We start from the raw sequence: 24,529 nt of genomic DNA on the forward strand, positions 1-24,529 counted from the left end.
TCCTTATTAATTATAAGGGGAAAAACAGTAACTACAGTGGAGAAATCCAGCACACACCAGCTAAACCAAGCCGTCAAGGTCAAGGTTAATAATCACCACTAAGGCATATTGCTTCTGCAGTATTCTTGCCAAAAAATATATAATCTCAATCTAATCATGAGAAATCATTAGAGAAGCTCAATCTGTGGGACATTTTACAATATAATTAACCAATGCTCCTCATGCCCTAAGGTCAAGACTGAGGAACTGTCACATGTTGGAAGAGACTGAAGACATAACTCAGTGCAATGTGTAATCCTGGACTGGATCCTGGAACAGAAGACAGTAGTAGAAAAACTTGCGAAATCCAAATATAAGTCTATAGTTTAGCTAATATTATTGTACCATTGTCAACTGTCTTAGTTTTAATAATTCTATATACTATGGTTACTTAACACTTGCTGATGATGAGTGATGGATAGGCACTCTGCACTGTTTTTGCAATTTTTCTTAAAGTCTAAAATATTTCAAAATAAAAAGTTAAAAAAATTGAGAGCTTTAACCGTTTAGAAATGTTTAATTACACACACACTTTATAATAGGAATCTTTAATACAAAAGATACAGGAATAAAGTTCAACTGCTATAGAAATCCAAGTTTGGAAAAACGAAAGAAATAGGAACTAAATTGTTAGCCACAAATGGAGGAGGATGGAAAATTCTTCTAAACAAGAATGCTGGCTCTGTTTAGCCTTTCCTGTTCTGTATGCTAAGCACATCCTCTGAAGAATGTAGCACACATTGACCACTGGCTTTACATACCAAACCCTGCTAACAAGAGCTTCTCACAGCAGTTCTACTCAAGTATTTCAAGTCATATGGTTTTAACAGAACTCTTAAAATTTTGACAAGTAGGTACCCATCCAATTGCTTTTTATTTCAAATTGTTTTTCTCAGTTCTAAAAGTCCCATTCTACTAACAGTCACCAACCCAGGAAACCCTTCAACAAAAAAAAATATTTTGAGGGAGTATATATCCAATATGCAGCCACTCACACATACAACTTGAGGCATGTGCTGATGGACAAACACATACAGGTGTATATACATACATATGTGTATATGTGAAACTAGATGGAATCTGTGAAATCACTGGCTAATTGATACCAACCAAGGTCTGGAAAACAGCATGAAAATTCTATGTACAGGATTCTTTAAACGATACCTAAAACACTTCATTCTCTCTTTTTCCATATTTGGGCATAAGGAAGGGATATCTGAACTCTAAAAGTGTAAAGCATAAAGAATTTGAACAACATCGCTGAGTGAGAGGACAAATGGCTTTTGGCAGGCAATTTGGCAGTATCTATCAAAATCTTAAATACATGCTTTGATCCAGCAACGCCACTTATGGGAATCACAAATACAAGTATAAAATTATGTATAATTCACTACAGCATTGTTTATAATAGCAAAGGACTAGGAAAAACTGAGGTGTCCCATCAACAAAGTAGATTTTAATCACAGCTGGGATATGTGATCCCTCCCTCCCTGCCCTTCCTCTACGATTCTGATATATCAATGATCTTCCTTCACTCTCGTTTTCAATTTCTCTTTCTACTGTACTCTTCTAAGCACACAACAACCCAGTGTCTCCCATCCTAAGAGTACCTTTCCCACCACTCTGCTGACTTGTTACCCTTTTCCCTCCTCCCATTATAACCACCTGTCTTGAGTCCTGTTCTTGATCTTCCTTTCATGAGTCACGTTCACTCCTGTTATTGGTCCTGCAACTCAAACTGTGCAAACCCATACCTACAAATTGACAAATTCAACCCTCATCCTTCTTGACTTATCCATACTAGCTGACCCTGCTAACAACTGCTTCCATTCTCAAGTTTTCTCTTGTCCTTTGAACATCTTGGGCCACGGTCTTTTATTTTACAGTCTCTCTTCTCTCTGCCACTTATAGCCAATGCTCTTCTTTCCCTGGACATCTTCTGCTTCTCCATTCTAGGTTGCCCCCCATTCCCACTCTATGTGGATGCTGCCCTCCTCACCTGCTCAGGCTCCCACACCCTATGCCTGGAGTGCCTTTCCTTGGGGAGGCCCTCATCACCCTGATTAAGATCTGGCACCCCAAAACCAGACTGCCCCTTTGCATGGATGTCCTTCACACTGCTGGGGCCCTGACTCTACACCAGGCTATCCCTAGATGTATATACTCCTAACCTTGCTCAGGTTATATACCTGCCCCATCCCCACCCCACTTCACCCTGTGGACGCTTAACCTTGCTTTGCTCTAGTGACCAGCTTTAGGACTGAATTGTGCAAAAAGGAAAGATGAAGGGCAGATAATACAATACTTCAACATGTAAATAATTACAGCTTTACAGTAAGCCTTAATATCTAGTAGGCAAGTTTCTGTTATTGTTCTTCAGGACTGTCTCGGGTTATTCTTGGCCTTTTCTTCTCCAATTCCTTCTTTCTTTGTGGCTTATTTGTGAATATAATTCAGTTGGATGAACAATCTACCTTAACGTTTTTTGCTCATTCCCAGCTTTAGCACTTTTATAATACATTTTTGACAGAACAGCTTGGGTGATTCAACACAAGTTGCTTTTTACCTATTTCCTTTTTTTTTTTTTAAAGAAAGCGTTTTGTTTTTGTTTTTTTTTTTAAAGATTTTATTTATTTATTTGACAGAGAGAGACACAGCGAGAGAGGGAACACAAGCAGGGGGAGTGTGAGAGGGAGAAGCAGGCTTCCCGCCGAGCAGGGAGCCTGATGAGGGGCTCAATCCCAGAACGCTGGGATCATGACCTGAGCCGAAAGCAGACGCTTAACGACTGAGCCACCCAGACGCCCCCCCCCCTTTTTTCTAAAAATATTTTACTTATTTATTTGACAGAGAGACATAGCGAGAGAGGGAACACAAGCAGGGGGAGTGGGAGAGGGAGAAGCAGGCTTCCCGCCAAGCAGGGAGCCCGATGTGGGGCTTGATCCCAGGACCTTGGGATCATGACCTGAGCCGAAGGCAGATGCTCAACGACTGAGCCACCCAGGTGTCCCGCTTTTTACCTATTTTACTAGAAGCACCCACAGTAAGAAATCTGTTAATGATGCAATATAAACTCCTCTGCTTTCTACTGATCTCTAAACTAGATCTGAGGGCCATTAATGGGGTGTCAGATGAGGCTTCGTGTAAGCTGTGGCATTTTGATTGGCCATCAAAGAAGGTTATTCCTATTAGGGGTAACCTAAGCAGGACATAAATATATATGTGGGGAAACTATAAAAGAAAGCAATTGGATTCAGCAACGCAGCGTTCAGGAAAGGTATCAGGGTCGGAGATCCAAATTTGTGACCAATGTATGGAGGGCATTTACAGACATGGAACTTGACCTAGACAGATTATGTAGAGAGGAGAGATGAGCTTTAAGGTCTGGGGAACTACAACTGAAGAGGTCCAGGAGCCGCAAGGGGATGGGGTGTCCTGGGAGAAAAACGAAGAAAGCATTTCAAGAAGCAGAAAGTATTCAAATGTGTCAAATGCTGCTACAAGGTAGGGTGGGAATGATAATTTCCCATTATATTTAGAGGGTAACCCTGACAAAAGGCATGTCAGCACAGTAGTTAAGACTAAAAGTCTCAAAGGAGAGGGGTGAAAACAACCATTCCTCAAACATTCCAGTCTGTCCCCACCACAGGGCCTTTACAGATGCTATTTGATCATCTCTAGACCTTTCCACGCACCTGTACATCCTCGTGTCAGGGTAGAAATCACCTCCTCCAAGAGGCCTTCCTTTGCCACCCTAAAGTAAGCCTTCCACCCTACTTACTCTTTATAGCCCCTTATCTTGCTTTTTTGAAACAGTAGATCTCTCTCACTCACTCTCTCTCTCTCTCTCTCTCTCTCTCTCACACACACACACACACACACACACACACACACAGCAGTATGTCACGATACTTGAAATCTATTACTTCAATTATTTGTTTACTTGTTTGTTGATCTCCCCCACAAGAATATGATACAGGGAGGAATAATATGTACAAACACTTCTTTTTAAAGACAACTTGTACATTTTTCTAGATGTATCATTCCTAGAAGATTTTCCAGTACCTGAAGATACAATACTTTATTGGCTACAACTCTTCTCACAGTGAGAAAATTGCAATACAGCAACAAAGAAGGTCCATAATGTTACAATCATTGGCAAATCCCCTTTACTGCCACTCTTCTGCCACGAAGCTTCCTGTAGCTCTGTTTCCTTGTTTATAACCCCATCAAATGGTTTTCTCACAGAAAATTCTCACTTTAACCTTACTTCACAGAAAACTGTCCTAGTAAAATTAATATTTATAATTCTCACCTTCAATTTTTTCATAACAAAGGCAAAGTGTGCCCTAAATACAGGTAGGTCATCCCCAAAGTTCTCAGAGAAATCAAAGTTGTAGAAAACTTTAAATCAGAGCCCACTTCCTGTCACACACGGACACCAAGACCAGTGGGTACAAGAGACATGGTCCATAAGTGAACTCTTAAACCCAACTCCTAGCCTTTCACAAAGTTAGAGAAAGACGTCTGATTTATGATTTATAACAAGGGCCTGGGTAATAATAAAGTATGTCCTAATTATTAGACATACTTTACAAATCAGATTTTTGCTGTTTTATAATGTACCACTCCACTCCACTCCTAGAAATCTGTACTTGTTGAGCGTTTATCTCATTTAGTGGCTCCATGTCCAGAGTATAGAGACAGGATTTTATTCTAGAAACTCTCTGGGAAATACCTGCCTTCATATCTCTAAGGAGGGTACAAAAAAACCCTCTCTGGCTTAAGTCCACATTAATAATCTGTTAATCAGTTTATAACTTTCAGTAAAGTTCTGTCACAGCATGTTGCTGGATTAAACAACAAGAGAATTATAATAATCTTCTCTTTAAGGTTCCTTTTTGGAATATAATTAAAATATAGTTACCATATGGTATACATTTTTGATGTACTAAAAGTATCCCTCCTACTTAATTTTGTTTTGGGAAAGAGACACAGTAAGTAGGCGAATTGAAGGATGGCTGTTTTGGAAGACCTAGTAAACCTACAGGCAGGTTTTTAAAAAAAAAAAAAGCCAGTGTGACAGTAGGAGTAAAGAATTAGAGAGTTTCCTACTGGCACCACTGTGGACTGATATTGAGCAGCCGCAGGATTAGCTTCTAATAAACTGAGCAACAGGAAAAGAGAAGGGGAAAAGGTGAGGTCAGTTTTACAGTTAAAAATACTATTCAGTGGGACTGAAAAGCTATCAAAAATATTTATTGATTGCTTACTGTTTTGAGCACATTTCAAAGGTCAATGAAATGATTATAAATGCGTGAACCTACCAGGGCTGACAGATCATTTATACTATCCCAAAAAGCCTTCCTAATACCTGAAACAAATAATTCATTCAACAAACACGTTCTGAGTGGCCACTATGTGCTAGGCACTTTTCTAAGTGCTAGGGATACAGCAGTAAATAAACCAGATGGACTTTATGTTCTGAATGGAGAGAAAGAGACAAAGTAATTAAGTAAATGACTTAGTATTTTAAAAGTATAAGAGCTATCTTTAAGCACTTAGACCATAATAAGTACTTTGGAAAAGAAGAAAGCAAGAAAAGGAGATAGGGGCGCCTGGGTGGCTCAGTCGTTAAGCGTCTGCCTTCGGCTCAGGTCATGATCCCAGGGTCCTGGGATCGAGCCCCGCATTGGGCTCTCTGCTCAGCGGCAAGCCTGCTTCTCCCTCTCCCACTCCCCCTGCTTGTGTTCCCTCTCTCTCTGTCAAAAAAATAAATAAAATCTTTAAAAAAAAAAAAAAAAAAGAAAAGGAGATAAGATGTAATTTATTTGTATTCATTATAGGTGGCCTATTTGTTTTATGATAGATGTTATAATATAACAAGATTCTTTTATAATCAATATTCTCTTTACAAATTTCAACTTTATAAGAAATAGAATAGAATTTTAATTTTTTAAAGTTTGTTTATTTAATTATACATATTATGTATGTATGTATGTATGTATGTATGTAATCTCTAATCCCATCACGGGGCTCAAACTTACGTCCCCAAGATCAAGAGTTGCATGCTCTTCTGACTGAGCCAGCTTGGAGCCCCAACTTTAAATATTTTTTTAACTATTAGCATATCTTCCCTCTTAGAGTATATAATTAACTATACTTATTTTTGATGGTATGTTCTTGGTCAAAACCAACACCAGGCCTTTTTAGCTAAACACAATGCACTTTTGGATATTGCTTTATGAAGAGGTTTGAGGAAGAAATCATGTTTAAAAAAAAAAAAAAAGTGAAGCCTTACTAAACTGTGAAGCTTCCAACAGTGAACCAAGGATTTCTGGTACCAATGATTTTCAATTCTAAAGAACATTACATTCACTACAAAATTTATATGATCAAATAAATATCAAAACAGCCTAAATCAAATAGAAATTTTGGTAATTAGTGTCATTAGTATACTAATCAAGATATAACAATGCTTGACTTTGTTTTCCTATATAACTTGAAAAAGAATAGTAAAAATCTAACTCTTTGGGAAGAGCTCATTTCCAATTTAAAAGAAAGGCAAAAAACATAAATCAAAGGCATTGGTTTTACAAGATTAAATGTATACAAACTTTCATTTTATTATGTTTTAGCTATCTAGTACTTCAATTTGAATACGAAAGCTTATATACAATGTAAATTGAAGATTTCAGCAGAATGAAGCTTACCTTCAGGCTGGTATGAGAACGTGGTTGACTTAATTCCTGAAATTTCCATTGCTCTGATCCAGGGGTCTCTCCGCCTTTCTGAGTGTCAGGTGTAAGCAATCCATCTCCAGCAGGTAATGGGAAAATCCCTAGTGATATAGGACGTTCTTTTCTATTGAAGAGGGGAAAAAAATTAAGCATTCATTCATTCCTTTTTAATTTCTATTCATCATGACCATAAGTAATAAGCCCAGGCTGTCTCTGTTTTAGAAAAATCACCCTTAAAAAATACCATCTGCCTATCTAAACAGTAGACTTACCAAAGAAAAAGGACAGTCTCAGAAGTTCAAATTAGCCCCAAGAAATTAACTAAGAAAAGTAGTAAACTAGTAGTTTAGGAAATCTTATAAGTGACTGATGAGTTCCTCGCCCGGGGAGCAGTCTCTGGTCTGGTTTCACAGCGACAAAAGCTAGTAAATTTTCACTCAAGCTTACATTAGCCCTAGGGAAACTGGCAACCTCCTCCTTTGGAAGTGAATCCCACCCTTGCTTCTACACTTCCCAAATTCTCAAACCAATACCTAGATATTTGCCCAAGCCTCTTCGGGGTACGTCTTTTCTGCCTAATGGAAAATCGATGTATAATCTAAATCAAGACTACTGATTAAGTGGTAAAAAGAACTCCAAGAGTTTTAATCCTTAATAGCAGGAAAGCTGTCTTTTTCTACAGAACCAATATATGCATTCCTTTCAATCATATAGTACATGTGAGAAAACCACTGTCAGTTTTTCTAACCAAGGAGGCTGAAAAATTCTATAAAAGACTGTAGAGTTTCCAATGTTTTGTGGGAAATTTCAATGAACAGGAGTTACAATTTTAATAATAATAGAATTTCAATAAGAAACATATCCTTTGGTGATGCATAGATTACAAATAAAAAATGGCTTTCTGGAGGGTGGAAACCAGCCTAGGAAGAGGCTGTCCTGGGTCATTAACCCAAAAAAGTAGAAACTGGCAAGAAAAGAGACACTAAAGGTTTGGGGCCTCCTGGAACTCATACCTCTACTGGCAAGAATGTAAATTAGAATAGAACCACTGAGGTTATAAATAAAAGTGGGAAAATATTCAGTTTTGCTAAATAAGTCCTTTATTCTGTAAGCTCATTTTTATAACAAGAAACTTAAGCCACTTGAAATCGGCCCTCATTTAACACAAAGGATATGCTCTTCCACTCCTAACTACAATCAGAAAGGATTAGTAAAACTGTCAGAACTCCTTCTTAAAGATTGGCTGAAGGAAAAGGATTGAGAGATTGCATTTGGTTAAAGGTGTGTATGCACAAGGAAATAAAACAGGACTTTTCTCTATTAGTTAAGTATTCATCATTTCTTTACACTTGGGTACTTTACCTATTTGATGTGGGAAAATTCAAATGCAGGTAGGTAGCACAATAAAAGGCTAGATTTTAATGACAAATTTAAGTTTGTTTCTATGAGCTTCCAGAACAACCAAATGACAAAGACTAAAGTAACTACTCAGCTATTCTATTTAGACCACTTATTCCCTAATGCTGGCTCAGCAATAAAGTTTTCCTAAGTCCATAGTGAAAAGAGACATTATTTACTATATCCTTATTGGGTAATATAGGCCATATTGTACACATACACATTTCCATGTATCACAGAACCTGTTCTTTCCTGAGAATGATGGACCTTTTTCTACATCTTTTCTCCTTTGATTTTAAATCCCTTTCTTTCATCAAATGATGGTGACAATGATTAGAAAGCAAATTTTGTTTTAATGTCCATGCTTGACAAAATAAAAAGTTGCTGCCTGATGTTTATCCCTCACTTTGGGGGGGTGGGGTATTTTGGGAACCAATAATCTAATTGTCTAAGAGGTACTAAATGGCTTACTTATTTTTTTAACATATCTGAATAACTTAAGCAAAAAGGTGTGAATTTAATAGGATAGTTTAATGGAAAGCTCTCTAACCCAACAAGCAAAGACAAGCAGGAAGATAATACAGATTTCATGCAAATCCATCACACTGCTAACAGAAATCAACACAGGCCAGTCATTATAATTATCTTCCTATATGAGTGACAGACAACACATTCGTTTTCACACATACCAAATACAGAAAAAGTATAAAACTACTGGAGGAAAGAGTCTGCTGTGGTGCCAAGCCACTCCTGTTAACTAAGCCTACAATCCAAAATACCAGTAGAATTCACACCTCTTTGTAATGCTTTTATTAATCATTTAAAATCTGCTCTATAGGGAGGGCATTTTTCTTCAGAGACTATCAAGAAGGTCCTGATGCTTTGGGTCACACTGTTTCAACTCTGGAAAACAATATTACTACATACATGTCTTCTCTCCTTATTTACTGATAAATTTCATGAGAGTTGAGGGGAGAGAGCACATGTAATTATGCAAGTCAGTCAGAATCCTACTTTTAAAAGAAACCCTGAAAAGTTGAACATTTTCAGTCCTAAACTATGTTGGTACGCATGTTTAGTACTCTACATATTAAGTGCCTCAGTGAAACTTACAGAAGAAACCAAAGAATGGGATACATTTGGAAAAACATCAAGTAACAGGTTTAAACCCCAGGGGTTTCAATATGTTTCAATATGCAGCCACTGTTTAGAAACAAAAAGCCATCTTCAACTATCAGAATCCTTGTTATATTCTTTTAAAAACTGCCTTAGTTCCATATATTCATTTTTTAGTTGGTTATTTAAATGTAACCTGTGTATAAATAAATTCCCAATTATGTTTTGAAACAGCTTCTTGGCTCTATAGACATTTAAAACAAATAACCATTAATAAAATTTTAAAAAGATTGTTCAACATTCACCATGTGGCAAGCACAAAGGATGGTTTGTTTACACTCTCATGGAAATAGGGATTCTTTCCCCAGTTTTCAGATTAGGAAAATTGATGCTCAGAGACATTAAGCATTAGTAATCCACAGAGATGGGGCTCAAAGTCAGACCTGTTGCACTCCAAGGCCCATGTACTTTCCTTGGAACCTACCTATTTCTTGACAATTTAACCTTAATATTGAAGACTTTGATATCTTTATTCCATTAGATCCGCAATTTTTGTGTCAAGGAACTTTTCAAATTTAATCATAAGGTATTTTATCAGTAAAATAGCTAGAGTTCTGGAAAACAGTTCTGCTAAAAATGGGGTGCATATATAAGTGACCACAAATTATTTACTTGTTTGGCTTACTAAATATCTTGCAACTGATTAAACAAAAAATAATAATCTCACACTTGATTTTTAAAACTATCCAGAGGGGTAAGAACCTCAGGGGAGGAAACCCAGTTGCAGAGATTTTAAGCAACTTGCCAGAGGTCCTACAGCTGCCATGTGGCAGAGCATTTATAACCAGGCAGCCCAGCTCCAAAGCCTCTTACCCACTGCGCGGCCCTGCACGGCCCAGCACAGCACTGCCATCTCCAACAGAGCCGAAACCTAAGACAGCCCTTTAAAATTCGTCTTATTTTAATCTTACATATGCTTTAGTTAAGGTCTTTTTAATTTCCTAAAAGCCTAAATATACATAAAAACAAATCTTTTGTGTACTAAATATACAAAAGTAGTAAGATTTCTTCCAATTTTTATAAAATCAGGAAAGAAAATAAATGACCCAAGTATCTAATTTTTAGATCATAGATGAAATTTAACTTCTGGGCCTTAAACAATGTTAAACACAAACCGACCGATGAATAGAACACCTTGAGGGAATATACTAATTTAATTCATCTTAATTTATCTAAATCCACAAGTTGAGTATTTTAAGTAAATATTTAAATAATAAAAGCTCGACACCATGAACCTTCCTTTAAAACCTCGCACAACGCAGAAATCTGAACAAATCAGATGTCTTTAGTTTGAGGAGTTAGAAAACAGAAGACACCCAACCCTTAAATAAATATCTAAGATGTCGAAAACAGTTCTTACAGGGTGTGAGTAGAGTGAGCAGCAGCAAAGCCCCGGAGATTAATGACTGCCCCCACAAGCAGGCACGGATATTTGTCACCCAAGTCTACAAAGAAAGGGCAACATCTGACAAAACAATAGTGAATAGGCTTTGCAAAGCTTTCACAACTTTGATGTGTAAATGATGAGGGGGAAAATGCATTCCTTGCCCTAAAAGGTTTAAATCCTTTCACTTTAAAATATATTTTTTTTAGAAAGAAAATATTTAAATTGTCAGTTCCCGCAAGTTATCAAAAATTGCAAAAATGATGCCTAAATGTCCATCAGTCAAAGGATAACTGAACAAAATAAACACCTACAGCCTGTGTCTACCCGACTATACGTCTCAGCATAAAAGATACTGACCCCAAAATGCTCAGATGCTAAACACAGAGGTTTATAAACTTGGACCCAGTGTTTTACTCTTGCTCTCCCCTTATTCTCTGAACACTCTGCCTAACACAAGACCACACTGACCTTGTACTTGTGCATAAGTACAATATGAAAATCCTTTTCTTAAGTCCGTAGTTTCCAAAGACAAAGCCGTATCCCTAGGTGGTAGCCTGTAAATTACTATAAATAAGAAGAGAAAATCCTAGCTTCAGGCCATTTTCCATTGTTTCAATCTGCAACAGAAATGGTTACAAAGCAGACCTGTGAAGCTAAAAATTTGAGAAAAACCAACTAAACAGGGGCTTCTAAGAGAGACTAGAGTACCTGAGTATCCTTGGTAGGTTCTGCGTCAGAGCTGGCACACCGGTAGAAATAGAAAAGTGCACAAGCAGCAAAACAGAGAGAGATACTAAGATAGCAGAATTAATGACCACCGCCCCGCCAACAAAGCCAAACACAAACAGCAGCATGCATCCAGGACTCATGGCGCTGTGCTGGCATGGTGAAATACCGGAACCAGGAGGCCTACACAGGGGCCAAAGGGGAATCTTTGTAGTGAGGATCTGTCATTCAGCGGCTGCCACAAAAACAATGCCATCAGCAGCAGCTTTCCACTCCATCCTGCAGCAGCTCCGAAGCGATGACGTCATCCTGCTCTCCCCACCTCATAACCATAGAGCCGCTGCTCCTCGCGTTTATGCAGCGATCCAGAGCGACAGCCAGCCTATTAACTACTTTCCTCTCCACTAAGAGTCCTGACTTAGCTCATTGGCTACAATGCTGGGAGATCTGCATAATTTATTCACACTCCTACATCAAACAGAAGTCTAACCCTTTCAAACATGCCTCTTGGTAACGAAAAGGACTTTAAACCAATTATACAGGAGACATGAAAAATTTTCACAAATCAGAAAAATTTAAACCTAGTATAATCTCCATTAAGTATTATAAAACAATCAAAATACCTCGATACGTTGCTTAGATGGCATGGCTCACGATTTACCTTTTTAATAGTGAGGGCTGTTTCTATTTTTCTATGCTATTCTCTCCTATAGCATTCCAACCATGCTTTTTGAGAGAGAGCTTTGTGAATCAGCCTAACTATTGTTCCAGGATTAAAGAACAGGGAGAAACAGAAACAGATTATTTCGATTTTTCTCAAGGCAAAATGTTTAATAAAGCTTACCTAATTCTACTATGAGCTGTGGACTCTAGTTGATCACTCCCTGAGAGCTGATGAAGTTTTGTTCTTTCTAAGTGTTCCATATAATTATGGATCATCTATTTTGAAGAAAGAAAAAAATATGCAAATTTTAAGGCCAATACCTGAAATAAAAACATAGTGTTTTAACAAGGGAAACATTTTTGTAGAAATTTCATATTTATCAGACTACCCACAGTTCCATGGAAAAGAATATTAAGGATGAAAAAACTTTAGGTGGCAAAGGAATATATGCAAATGCTTACATTTAAAGATGCTGGTGTCCAAAGAAGTAGCCAACATGTTGCTTAGCATAGCAAAAACTTTTTTTAACAATATGTGACACTATTAAAAGATAAAATTTTGACATAAATAACACAAGTTAGAATATAAGCATTGGGGAGGAGGTGATAAAAGACCACTGATAAAAATAATAGAGGGCAGGGCGCCTGGGTGGCTCAGTTGGTTAAGCAACTGCCTTCGGCTCAGGTCATGATCCTGGAGTCCCCGGATCGAGTCCCACATCGGGCTCCCTGCTCGGCAGGGAGTCTGCTTCTCCCTCTGACCCTCCTCCCTCTCATGCTCTCTGTCTCTCATTCTCTCCCTCTCAAATAAATAAATAAAATCTTAAAAAAAAAAAAAAAAAAATAATAGAGGGCATTTGAGAAATCCGTTCACTAAAATGGGAAACAAAAAAGAAATTAACATGAAACTTGAGAAGAAGCCATACCCTGATGTGGTGATCTTTTCCATTTTACAAAGGATTCAGAGTAAATATCACTTTCAATTTAATTAAGTAATTTAATTTAATATCAATATGTTTATTTCTTGTGCCTATAGATTTCGTTAAAAGAATGCTAAAATATGGGGTGCCTGGGTGGCTCAGTCGGTTCGTGTCTGCCTTTCGCTCAGGTCATGATCTCAGGGTCCTGGCATTGAGCCCCATGTCAGGCTCCCTGCTCAGCAGGAAATCTCCTTCTCCCTCTGCCCTCTCCCCCACAGGTGCACTTCTCTCTCTCTCAAATAAATAAATAAAATCTTAAAAAAAAGAATGCTAGAATATTTTCTCTTTCATTTGATTGTTAATTTATTGGTATCATTACTTAATGTAATCATCTAATAGCAAATAAAATGAAAAATCACAGCACTTTGATTTTATTTTTTAAGATTTTATTTTTAAGTACATGGAGCTCAAACTCACAACCCTAAGACCAAGAGTCCCATGCTCTACAGACTGAGCCAGCCAAGTGCCCCATCAGAGTGCTCTGATTTTAAATCTTGGATAAGGAGCCATAAGATAGACAAGCTGAATATGGAAGTAGAAACGTCAAGAATATCAAGTATATAAACTGACAAGAAATTCTGTAATCCTATTTAGTTTCTGGTAATCTACAGTTCCACTTTTAAGGAACCTAAATCGGACATTAAAACATGTAAAATGCAACAAATTTCAATCATAAAATCAAAAGGCCTTTGCTAGATACTAACATGATAAGAAAAAATAAATTTTAAGAAATAAGAAAAGGTATGTTAGCAATCTAAAAGAATGCAAATTTGAAAAGTAGACAAGAAAAGGCTGATGACTTTCTTGGGACTATCCTCTGAATTCTTAAAATTTGAATGTTCCTTGAATGCTTAAAAAGGCATGCAACAGCTATGGAAGTTTCTAAACTTCAGCTGTATGAACATGGATTTCAATCTCAACATAACATGAAAATATGCACTGCAGCATATTAAAAGCATAACTACTGAAAGAAACAAGATTTTGAGCAAATTTATAAAATTTTTAAAAAGCACACTTTTGTTGGGAAAATTTTACTTGGCATATATGCAGAAAAACTAAATACATAAATCCCTTTGAAAGTGTTCTTTACTTCAAATAAACAAAAAGCTGAACTGATGTATGAATCAAAAGAAGTAATTCTATCAAATCAAACATTATAAAAGAATTAATCAGGCTGTTTCCCAATTAGAACTGTCTAAATAAGAATTGTATCAGGCAGGGGCACCTGGATGGCTCAGTCGTTGGGCCAGTCTGCCTTCGGCTCAGGTCATGATCCCAGGGTCCTGGGATCAAACCCCGCATCCGGCTCCCCGCTCTGCAGGAAGCCTGCTTCTCCCACTCCCCTTGCTTGTGTTCCCTCTCTCGCTGTCTCTCTCTCTGTCAAATAAATAAATAAAATCTTAAAAAAAAAAAAAGAATTGTATCAGGCTAAGAAAAATTAATGTAGATTTACAGGGATATGGTATGTGAAGGCATTCTTTAAAGTTTTAAATTTACATATCTTCTATTTTAAATTTACAGATTTTTCTCTTTACCCCCATTTAAAGAACATATTTGCAGAAATACAGTTTTTATCTTTGTGTCAGCAAGTCAGAAATAATGAACTGTTTTCTTCTTGAATCAAGAAGAACTTTAAGGAAAAAAACAAAAATGAAACAAATAACAAAGTGATGGTTGGGCCAAATAGATATCAACTTAAATTTTCAAAAGATTTTAGAAAACCTAAGTTGAATTCTTATATACTGGATAGTAATCATATGCAATTGATTAGCTCAGATGGAAGAATCTAAGTTTCCCTTAAGCACTCAAATGAAGAAAATAGAAACCTCCCCTAGATAAGACTGCCTTTATAGTATTCTATTTATTCAATATAGATAAATAAAAGTTATAAATACAAAGACAGAATCAGTTCTACCCCCCCCCCCAAAAATCCATTCTGTGGAATGATTGTTGTCTTTAATGATTTTTTTTTTAATTTTTGAATTCTAGGGGCGCCTGGGTGGCTCAGTCGTTAAGCGTCTGCCTTCGGCTCAGGTCATGATCCCGGGGTCCTGGGATTGAGCCCCGCATCGGGCTCCCTGCTCGGCAGGAAGCCTGCTTCTCCCTCTCCCACTCCCCCTGCTTGTGTTCCCTCTCTCGCTGTGTCTCTCTCTGTCAAATAAATAAAATCTTCGAAAAAAAACTTTTTTTTTGAATTCTAAACCTTCAAAAGACTGATTCCTTCTTCAAATGATATATCCCAGATATAATTCCAAAATGGTCTATGTAACGAAATTCGTTCCAACCCAATTAAACTAGCACTTTATAGTACAGAATAATAACAAAATAATAGCTAACATTTATTAAGCATAAGTCAGCCAGTGCATTTATAGCCAGTTTCATTTAATCCTCACAACAATATTAGAATTTTATAAACTCCAGTTTAAGATTAAAATAACTTGCCCAATTTGACCAGCTAGTTAATGATCAACTGTGTTCTAATTGTTGGCTTTAGGGCCAGAACTTCGGTCCCTCTGACTCAGTCATCAAAAAGTTAAGCATTCTAGGACCAGTGTTGTATTTGCCCTTTTAGTCAATTCTCTAGGCAGGCGATAAGCTTATTGTTCTTTTTTCCTCACACCCACAAGAAAACCCCACACCCTAAAGCATTTCCTGACGTCTGAAATAAAATATGCACTACATTCTGTAAATGCATCAAAAAAAGTAGAAAAAATAAATTGTACGTAAAATTTTTAATTAGGGGTACCTGGGTGGCTCAGATGGTTAAGTGTCTACCTTCGGCTCAGGTCATGATCCCAGGGTCCTGGTATCGAGCCGCGCATCAGGCTCCTGGCTGGGGGGGGGGGGGGGGGGCCTGCTTCTCCCTCTCCCCCTGCCTCTCCCCCTGCTCATGCTCTCTCCCTCTCTCTATCTCAAATGAATAAATAAAATCTTGGGAAAAAATTTTTTAATTTTAATTACAGGGCTTCACAATATAGCTCTGCTTTATTTTTTTTTTTAAGATTTTATTTATTTATTTGACAGAGAGACAGCGAGAGCAGGAACATAAGCAGGGGGAGTGGGAGAGGGAAAAGCAGGCTTCCCGCCAAGCAGGGAGCCCGATGCGGGACTCAATATGGGGCTCAATCCCAGGACCCTGGGATCATGACCCGAGCCAAAGGCAGACGCTTAACGACTGAGCCACCCAGGAGCCCCTATAGCTCTGCTTTAAAAAAAAAAAAAAGTGAATGGGAGGGCAGGATCAGTGGTGCCAAACAAGAGAGAAAGGTGAGACAGTAAAAGAGGGCATGCTTTAGATAATCTACTATTGGGTCTACCAGCCCCATCCCTCCTGATCTCAAAACTACAACTCTCCACTTTCTCAGGTATGTACATTAATTCACACTTATTCAGGAGTCGATTCAGCAACAAACAGTTGGCAGATCCAGAATCCCCTCCGCATAGAGAAATCACAGCAGAGGTTGACTGTCAGCTTGGATAAAACTGGGAAGTAAGGCAATAAGTGAAGTTTTGGAGAAAAGTGGCCCTTTAACCGTGTTTGCCATAAATCCTTCCGTGCACAGCCCAAGAATCATATATCTATACCTGCAAGGTCACAGTTCTTAAGGTTGTTGCAATGCCAGAAAGCAAAGAGGCATAGAGAAATTTCTAGTGCTTTTAACACTCATTATGGCCCATAACCTAAAAGGGTTACTGAAAATTCATGCAACAGGGGCTCCTGGGTGGCTCGGTCGTTAAGCCTCTGTCTTTGGCTCAGGTCATGATCCCAGGGTACTGGGATGGAGCCCCACATCCGGCTCCCTGCTCAGCAAGGAGCCTGCTTCTCCCTCTCCCTCGACCTGCTACTCCCCCTACTGTGCTCTCTCTCTCTCTGTCAAATAAATAAAATCTTAAATAAAAAAAAAAAAAGAAAAGAAAAATCAGGCAACAAAATATGACAGACCTAGGTTCAAATCCAGTCACATACTAGCATGGAATTTGGAACAAATCACTTCATATTCCCTTTCTAAACTTCAATCTCTAAAATGGGGATGGATGATGGAGTTTGGTCAGAGGATGAAATAAGAATGCATTTAAACACTCCCTGATGTAAGATGAGGGTTCAAGTTTTTGGTGATTAAGAGTATGTATACATGTGGCCCAAGTGCCTCACAATTGCTTAATGTTTGTATTTCCTCCACTGCCTTCTTTAAGGCCTATCTTCTTTTAAGCAAATTCAGTATTGGTACAAAATTTTGGATTTGATTTGAGAGAGAACAGTTATTCATATTACAAAAAGAGCCATAGCAGATTTCTCTTAAGCAGCAAACAATGTGTTTGATAGAAGTGCCATTTAAATAACTTTTTTGGGGGCGCCTGGGTGGCTCAGTTGTTAAGCGTCTGCCTTCGGCTCAGGTCATGGTCCCAGGGTCCTGGGATCAAGCCCTATATCGGGCTCCCTGCTCTGCGGGAAGCCTGCTTCTCCCTCTCCCACTCCGCCTGCTCGTGTTCCCTCTCTCGCTGTGTCTCTCTCTGTCAAATAAATAAATAAAATCTTAAATAAATAAATAAATAAATAACTTTTTTGTGTGCATGTAAAAAAGGTTATCTTCATTGCGGGGAATAGTGAAAAGATAAGGTTAATTCCTTCAAACTTCCTTTCCCTGAAGGTTTCCAGAATTTACCTTTAGTTCACCTAGCTCTTTAGCAATGGACAGCTATTTATAATTGCTAATTGAATGGCATTTCTAGTACAGATGTATAAGCACAGGAAAATGTGGTCTAGAGCAGACAGACCCATATGTCAAAGCAGTTATATGTGTGTTACATAAACCTTCCTTGAGGCAGAGCAAAACAAAAGGAGCCTATCAGGGCAGAGGAAAGAAGCTGCTTGTGACTGAGGGAGGGGATCCTATGGAAAAAGCTGTCGTGCTACAAGTGAAATCTGCCTTAGTCACTGGACAGGCCCAACTCTGACTTGGTATTTAAGATCTTCCCCAGATCTCTTTTTCTTCCTAGTGTCATTCGCTGAAGGAATAGATATAGAAAAATTATTATACCTTTTTATTTGAAGTTAAGATGTCAGGTTTTTTCTGTAGAAACATATTTTCATTTTTATTAAATATGAAAAAATATGAAATTTCACTTTACAGTGGTTTTTTTAAAAATGCAATTTATGGTCATTTTTACATACTTCAATTTAACAATCCTCAATTTTTATCAAGGTTAGAACGTCAATGAAAAAACAAAATGATTACTCATTATTCATCACTACAGTTACTTCTGGCACACAAACACATTCCTCCAACCAGCTTTATATTTCTAGCACTGCGAAGCACTACCAGTTGTTCAGGCTGGATATGGTGTAAAACAAACCAACAACAGGCCTTTAACAATCAATTGGGGTTTTTCTGGTGGGTTTTTGTTGTTGTTGTTGTTTTTAAGTAGGCTCCACGTCCAGCGTGGAGCCCAACACAGGGCTCAACTAACGACCCTGAGATCAAGACCTGAGCTGTTATCAAGAGTTGGTCACTTAACTGACTGAGCCACCCAGGTGCCCCATCAATCATTTTTCAACAGTCTTAATATATACCAATTGCCATCTGATTAAAATGTGGGTATTGTTCTTTTTTTTTTTTTAAGATTTTATTTATTTATTTGACAGAGAGAGACACAGCGAGAGAAGGAACAAAAGGAGGGGGAGTGGGAGAGGGAGAAGCAGGCTTCCCGCCGAGCAGGGAGCCCGATGCAGGGCTCAATCCCAGGACCCCAGGAGCCGAAGGTAGACGCTTAACGACTGAGCCACCCAGGTGCCCCGTGGGTATTTTTCTCATACTGACAAGGCTGCTGTTTAAGCTATTCCTGTCTTCCCAGGGCTCCATGCTTCCAAAGCTCTGTATCCAATCTTTTCCCTCCACCACTGAATATCAATTCTTCACAGGTGGCTACAAAAGCTAAGATAGTAATAATGAAACTTCATATGTCAGAAATTCCAACCCCTCCTCAAGAAAGTATTAATCATTATTCCAAAGCAAATCCTTAAAAGCAACAATATAGGTTTCTACCACAGGCAGGATAAGAGATCACAAACTAATGAAAGAAAAATGGAAGCTGAAGACTGGAACCATCTGTATCCTGGGAGATTTGGATGAGAAAGGGAAAAAAAGAGGAACTATTTTTTTCATGTAACGAACAGTGCTTGAGTCTATGAAAATTCTCCTTATTGAGGTTTGTGACCCCCAGACTGACCATGAAACACAAAAACAATTTTCACGTTCAGGAGACTGCAACAAAGGCAGCATAAGAAAGGCTCACAGAGAATCATAAAAAGGTTAAAAACATGCTCAGGTACATTTTCTAATTTGCTTTGATGAGATTATGTACTAGAGTTATTAATTTAAAAAAATACTGACATTTCATGCAGAAAACCTGTTTTAGAGTCATTTTGATTTCATACACAATTTGTGTTTATATTATTTGTTAGGAGCTTAATGCAAATAGGCCCTTTATAGTGCATTATAAATACAGAAACTCTTACCAACAATTTACCAATCCATCATTTCCCAACTGGTAACAAAATAAATTAAATCAATTCTATCATATTAGCATCATATATACTTTTTATCACACACACATTAGTTTGTACTTAGCTGGCCAAAGAAACAACTATTGGAACTGCCTCAGTAATTAACATTATTCTGTGGCACACTAATTCTCATCCATGAATAGTTAATTCCAGACAAAAAAAACAATAGAAGTCAACATTTGGTAACAAGGTAAACGCTACAGGAAATTTAATGTTTTCTGGACATAATCCCCAAGAATTATTATTAGCTGACTTTCAAAGATATAAATATAACTTCTCAGGTTAATTCCTTTAGTGCAATATTAACATGGTAGGAACAACCCAAAAACCCACCTCAGTGTGTCTCTGATGTAATGCGTTATATTCCTTCTTCAATTCTGCTTCTCTTTCTTCAAGTCTGCTAACTGAAATTAAGATACATACATGTAATCAGAACAAAATATAAGAAATTTACTTTTAAAAATTCCATCCTTAAAACCTGGAATAGGTTATCCGTAATTCTTAGCAACTTTAGGATTCAGTGCTTCTCAAAATAGAGACCTCTCTTCACCTTCCTTTTTATTTTAATTTTTTTTAAAGATTTTATTTATTTATTTAATTGACAGAGAGAGAGAGACAGCGAGAGAGGGAACACAAGCAGGTGGAGTGGGAGAGGGAGAAGCAGGCCCCTCGCCAAGCAGGAAGCCCGATGCAGAACTCGATCCCAGGACCCCGGGATCATGACCCAAGAGCCAAAGGCAGTCGCCTAACCAACTGAGCCACCCAGGCACCCCTCTCTTCACTTTCCTTAATAAATAAAACTTTCAGGGAGGGGGGATAAACTGGATTAAAAAAATCCCCTAAACATCAGATTGCTTCTCCTAATATGCATGTTTATTTATCAGGTCATCCCCCTTAAATAGGTTTTAAACGTGATACTCAAAAACATTTTACAAATAAATCCCCTCATAGAAGTTTTAAGCTGGAGTTTGGGCCCAAATCATTTATTTCTAATATTGATATTCAAGCTCTTTTTCACTCCTGGGCAGTATGTGAACACATCCTTGTTTGTTAAGTACTTTTTCTGCTTCAGGGCTTCATTTCAGGGACTCATCTTCTTTTACTTAGCTCCCTCTGCTGATGGAGTTTGTGAGTGGCACTGATTTGGGGGCAGTGCTCAGAGTACAACTATGTAATACATTTTTTTAAGTTTTAGATCCTGAGATACAGAATGTTAGGACAGGATTTCATAGGAAGTAACACTATCAGAGAGGAATGATTCTGGGAGAAGGTGGAGTCCAAGCAGGACCACAAAGAAATTAAATTACAGTACTCAAGATAGATGGTAAAGAGAATACGGGCACTGTTACCACCAGAAGCGAACACAAAACTATGATGGTGGTGAGAAAGGGGGGAGACTGGCCAGCCCGGAGGAGCTCATACTGCCTAAGGAGCAGTGAGAAACAATCTGGTGTGAAGAAATAAAGCTGGTGCCACAGGAGCTTGTCAAGATACTCATTTAAGTCTGTTTAAAAGACTTAGATTAGTCGGAAATGTTCTGCTGGTGTAGGGTCTGCTAGCTGCAAGCATGGAAGATTGCTTGTAAGCCACAGCCTGAGACCCTGGCACATGGCTGCAGAAGTAACGACTATGAACAGATGGCCGCAGAAGTAACTATGAACTATTAACAGGACACACAGGAATGTTTCCCTGTACCTAATGTGAACACACCAAACACCAAACAACGCAGAACGTGTGCTGCCCAGTAAACTCATCTTTGATTTGTGTAGCTTTACTTGCTACCTTAGTTTGAATATCTTGAAAATATGTCATTAATTAGAAAAACTGTAGCTGTGTGGCTGAAAGCAATAATAAGGAAACTTGTAATGCAGATGTATTGTGATAATGCAATAGATGTATTGAAACTATAATTTTTAGGGCTGCTTCTGTGATTTTTATTTAAACACAAAAATCTAAGCAAATAATAGATATTTAGTTAACAATTTCAAAACAAATGTTTTCTACTACTTCTTGTCAATTAAATTCATCTAAAACCTTAACCCAGAGACTACTGGGTGAACCTTATCTATTTGTAATTGTTCATCTGTGTATATCAAGATTTCCTTGATATTGTGCAACCAAAACAAAAAAATGGAGGTTGAGTCTAAAGTAAAATTGCAACTATAATTCATAAACCTCATTTCAAATTTGTGCTCAACAACAGTCTCATTATTCTTGTCAGCTACCTTGACATCAATTCATAAAATAAATTTAAATCACCAACACCACCACTACTGATAACAGCTAAAATTTCATAGTGCTTATTATATACCATGCACTGTCCTATGTGCTTTACATAAACAAACTTATTTGAGCCTGACATTAACCTTATGATGAGAGTATGATTACTACATTCATTTTAGAAATGAGGACACTGAAGTAAATAGAGGTTAAGTAACTGGCCCAAAGTCACAGTTAGTAAATGACAAAACTAGGATTCCTAATGGAGGAGTCTGGGCCCAGAATCTGTTTTGGTTTTTTAAGATTTTATTTATTTGTCAGAGAGAGAGAGAGAGAGCACAAGCAGGGGGAGCTGCAGGCAGAGGGAGAAGCAGGCTGCCTGCTGAGCAAGGAGCCCATGTGGGGCTGAATCCTAGGACCCTGAGATCATGACCCAAGCCAAAGGCAGATACTTAACCGATTAAGCCACCCACACATCCCACCCAGAATCTGTTTTTAATTACTATGCTATGCTGCCTCTCAAGAAATAGCCCTTTTCATCTGTTCATACATTGGAGTCTACTTTAAAACTTCACTTGGGGTTAAAAAATGTATAGACGGTACTCCTTTTTGCTTCAAACAAAGAAACCTCCGTTTTTATGGAAAGAACCTCATCACAGATATTATGACTCAAAGGTATCAAACTGCCAAGAAAAATACATACCCAACCTTATTAATCATCAGGGAAATACATATTAAAACCAAAATGCAACAGTTGTTCCATACCCATCAGAATAGCTACAATGAGAAACACAACATACCAAGTTCTGGTAGAATATGGAGCAACATGGACCCTCATATGCTACGGGTGGGAGTAAAAACTGGTACACCCAATTTGAAAACTGTTGGGCAAGATTTAATAAAGTTGCATATTTACCAATCCTATGACAAAACAAGTTCATTGCTAGGAAATACATATATGTGTCCACAAAAGGCATTTAAAACAATGCTCAAAGCAGCACTATCTGTAATAATACAAACCTGGAAACACACCACATGTCCATTAAGCAGACATGGATAAATATTCCTGAACTGGAACACTACTCAACAGTGAGAATGAACAAATTATTGCTACGCATCATGGATGAATCTCACACACAGGAGATTGAGGGAAAGAAGCAGAAGCAAAAGAATACAAAGTTCTAAAGACATACAGAACTAATCTAAAACTAAAGTGTCAGAAGTCAGGGTAGTGGTTACCTTTGGGGAGGAGTTAGTAACCTGATTAATTTACTGTGTGTGCAGCCCCACCCAACTCCAGTTCAAACACACTGAGCACCTACTCACGTAAGCACTTTCTTTGGCTTGAATACTCATTATTCTTTACGTTCTTCAACAACTTCTATGAGTTCAACGTTTAGCAGAGGACTAAACAGACTTCTAGAACCATTACAAACAAATTGTGCCAATTCACTATTAAAATGTATAGGGAGATGAACAAAAATGTTACCAGATTGAAGAATTATAAAAAGAAATTAAAAAGATGGGCAATATGAGAGGATAAATTGGAATTACTCTTTTGAAGGTTGGTAGTTTGACATCTAATAAAATAAGCAACGTGTATGTCCTCTGACCCAGTATTACTATTATTTATAAGATTTTTATTTATTTATTTATTTATTTGAGAGAGAGAGAGCAGAGCAAGCAAGAGAGCTTGGGGGAGCAGGGCGCAGCAGAGAGAGAGAGGGAGTAGCAGTCTCCCCGCTGAGCAGGGAGCCCAATGCCGGGCTAGATCCCAGAACCCCGGGATCATGGATCATGACCTGACCCAAAGGCAGATGCTTAACCGACTGAGCCACCCAGGTGCGCCCCTCCCCTCCAGTATTACTATTCTTACTTACGCTATGGAAACACACCAAAGCCCAAAGACGTGAAAATGGATTTTCTATGCAATACATTTTATAATAACTCCCAAATTGGAACCATCCCCCAATTTGTCATTAGGTGGTTGGTGAAGTGAATTATGATAGTCATATGATGGACCACAATGCAGTGACTTTGCTATTTCCAAGTTATGTTACCTTGAATGTATTAATCTCTCTGGGCCTAAGTTTCCTTATTTATAATTAAGGAATAATGATAGTATATTAGAGCTTATATTAGGAATAGCACCTGGCACACATGTGTTTTTCAAATACAACAAAGGTACTGCGAGGAATGCAGTGTATATGTGCTGATGTGGGATGGTGCCTAAAACTGAACGGAAGAATATTAAATCTATATTTTTATATATGAAAATAAAAAATAAAGGTGGAGTCCTAATCCAATAGGACTGGTGTCCTTATAAGAGCTCTTTCTTGGGGCACCTGGGTGGCTCAGGCGTTAAGCGTCTGCCTTTGGCTCAGGGTCCTGGGATCGAGCCCCGCGTCGGGCTCCCTGCTCCGCGGGGAGCCTGCTTCTCCCTCACCCTCTGCTTGCCTCTCTGCCTACTTGTGCTCTCTATCTCTCTTTGTCAAATAAATAAATAAAATCTTTAATAAATAAATAAATAAATAAATAAGCTCTTTCTCCCCACATATGCACAGAGAAAAGACCATCTGAGGACAGAGAGAGAAGGCAGCTATCTGAAAGCCAAGGAAGAGAGACCTCGGAAGAA

The 24,529-nt window shown here is 38.1% G+C and overlaps 1 protein-coding gene across 11 annotated transcripts in view; it reads right to left on the minus strand.

Annotated features, from left to right (window-relative positions):
- The window catches only part of SPAG9 (sperm associated antigen 9), a 137,557-nt gene that overhangs the window by 62,691 nt on the left and 50,337 nt on the right, over nt 1-24,529 (minus strand). For 6 of the 11 annotated variants that reach the window (XM_032429211.1, XM_032429209.1, XM_032429210.1 and 3 more), the window contains exons 3-5: nt 20,008-20,078; nt 12,311-12,405; nt 6,753-6,903 (exon numbers count right to left, since the gene is read on the minus strand). In XM_032429211.1, the coding sequence (XP_032285102.1) occupies nt 6,753-6,903; nt 12,311-12,405; nt 20,008-20,078 (317 nt within the window). Of the gene's footprint in view, nt 1-6,752; nt 6,904-11,448; nt 12,282-12,310; nt 12,406-20,007; nt 20,079-24,529 lie in introns of those variants that run through there. The other 5 variants (XM_032429215.1, XM_032429216.1, XM_032429217.1 and 2 more) reach the window with 2 other exon arrangements.

The sequence above is a fragment of the Phoca vitulina genome, unplaced genomic scaffold (genome assembly GCF_004348235.1).
Source record: "Phoca vitulina isolate PV1807 unplaced genomic scaffold, GSC_HSeal_1.0 scaffold40, whole genome shotgun sequence".
Lineage (NCBI taxonomy): Eukaryota > Metazoa > Chordata > Mammalia > Carnivora > Phocidae > Phoca > Phoca vitulina.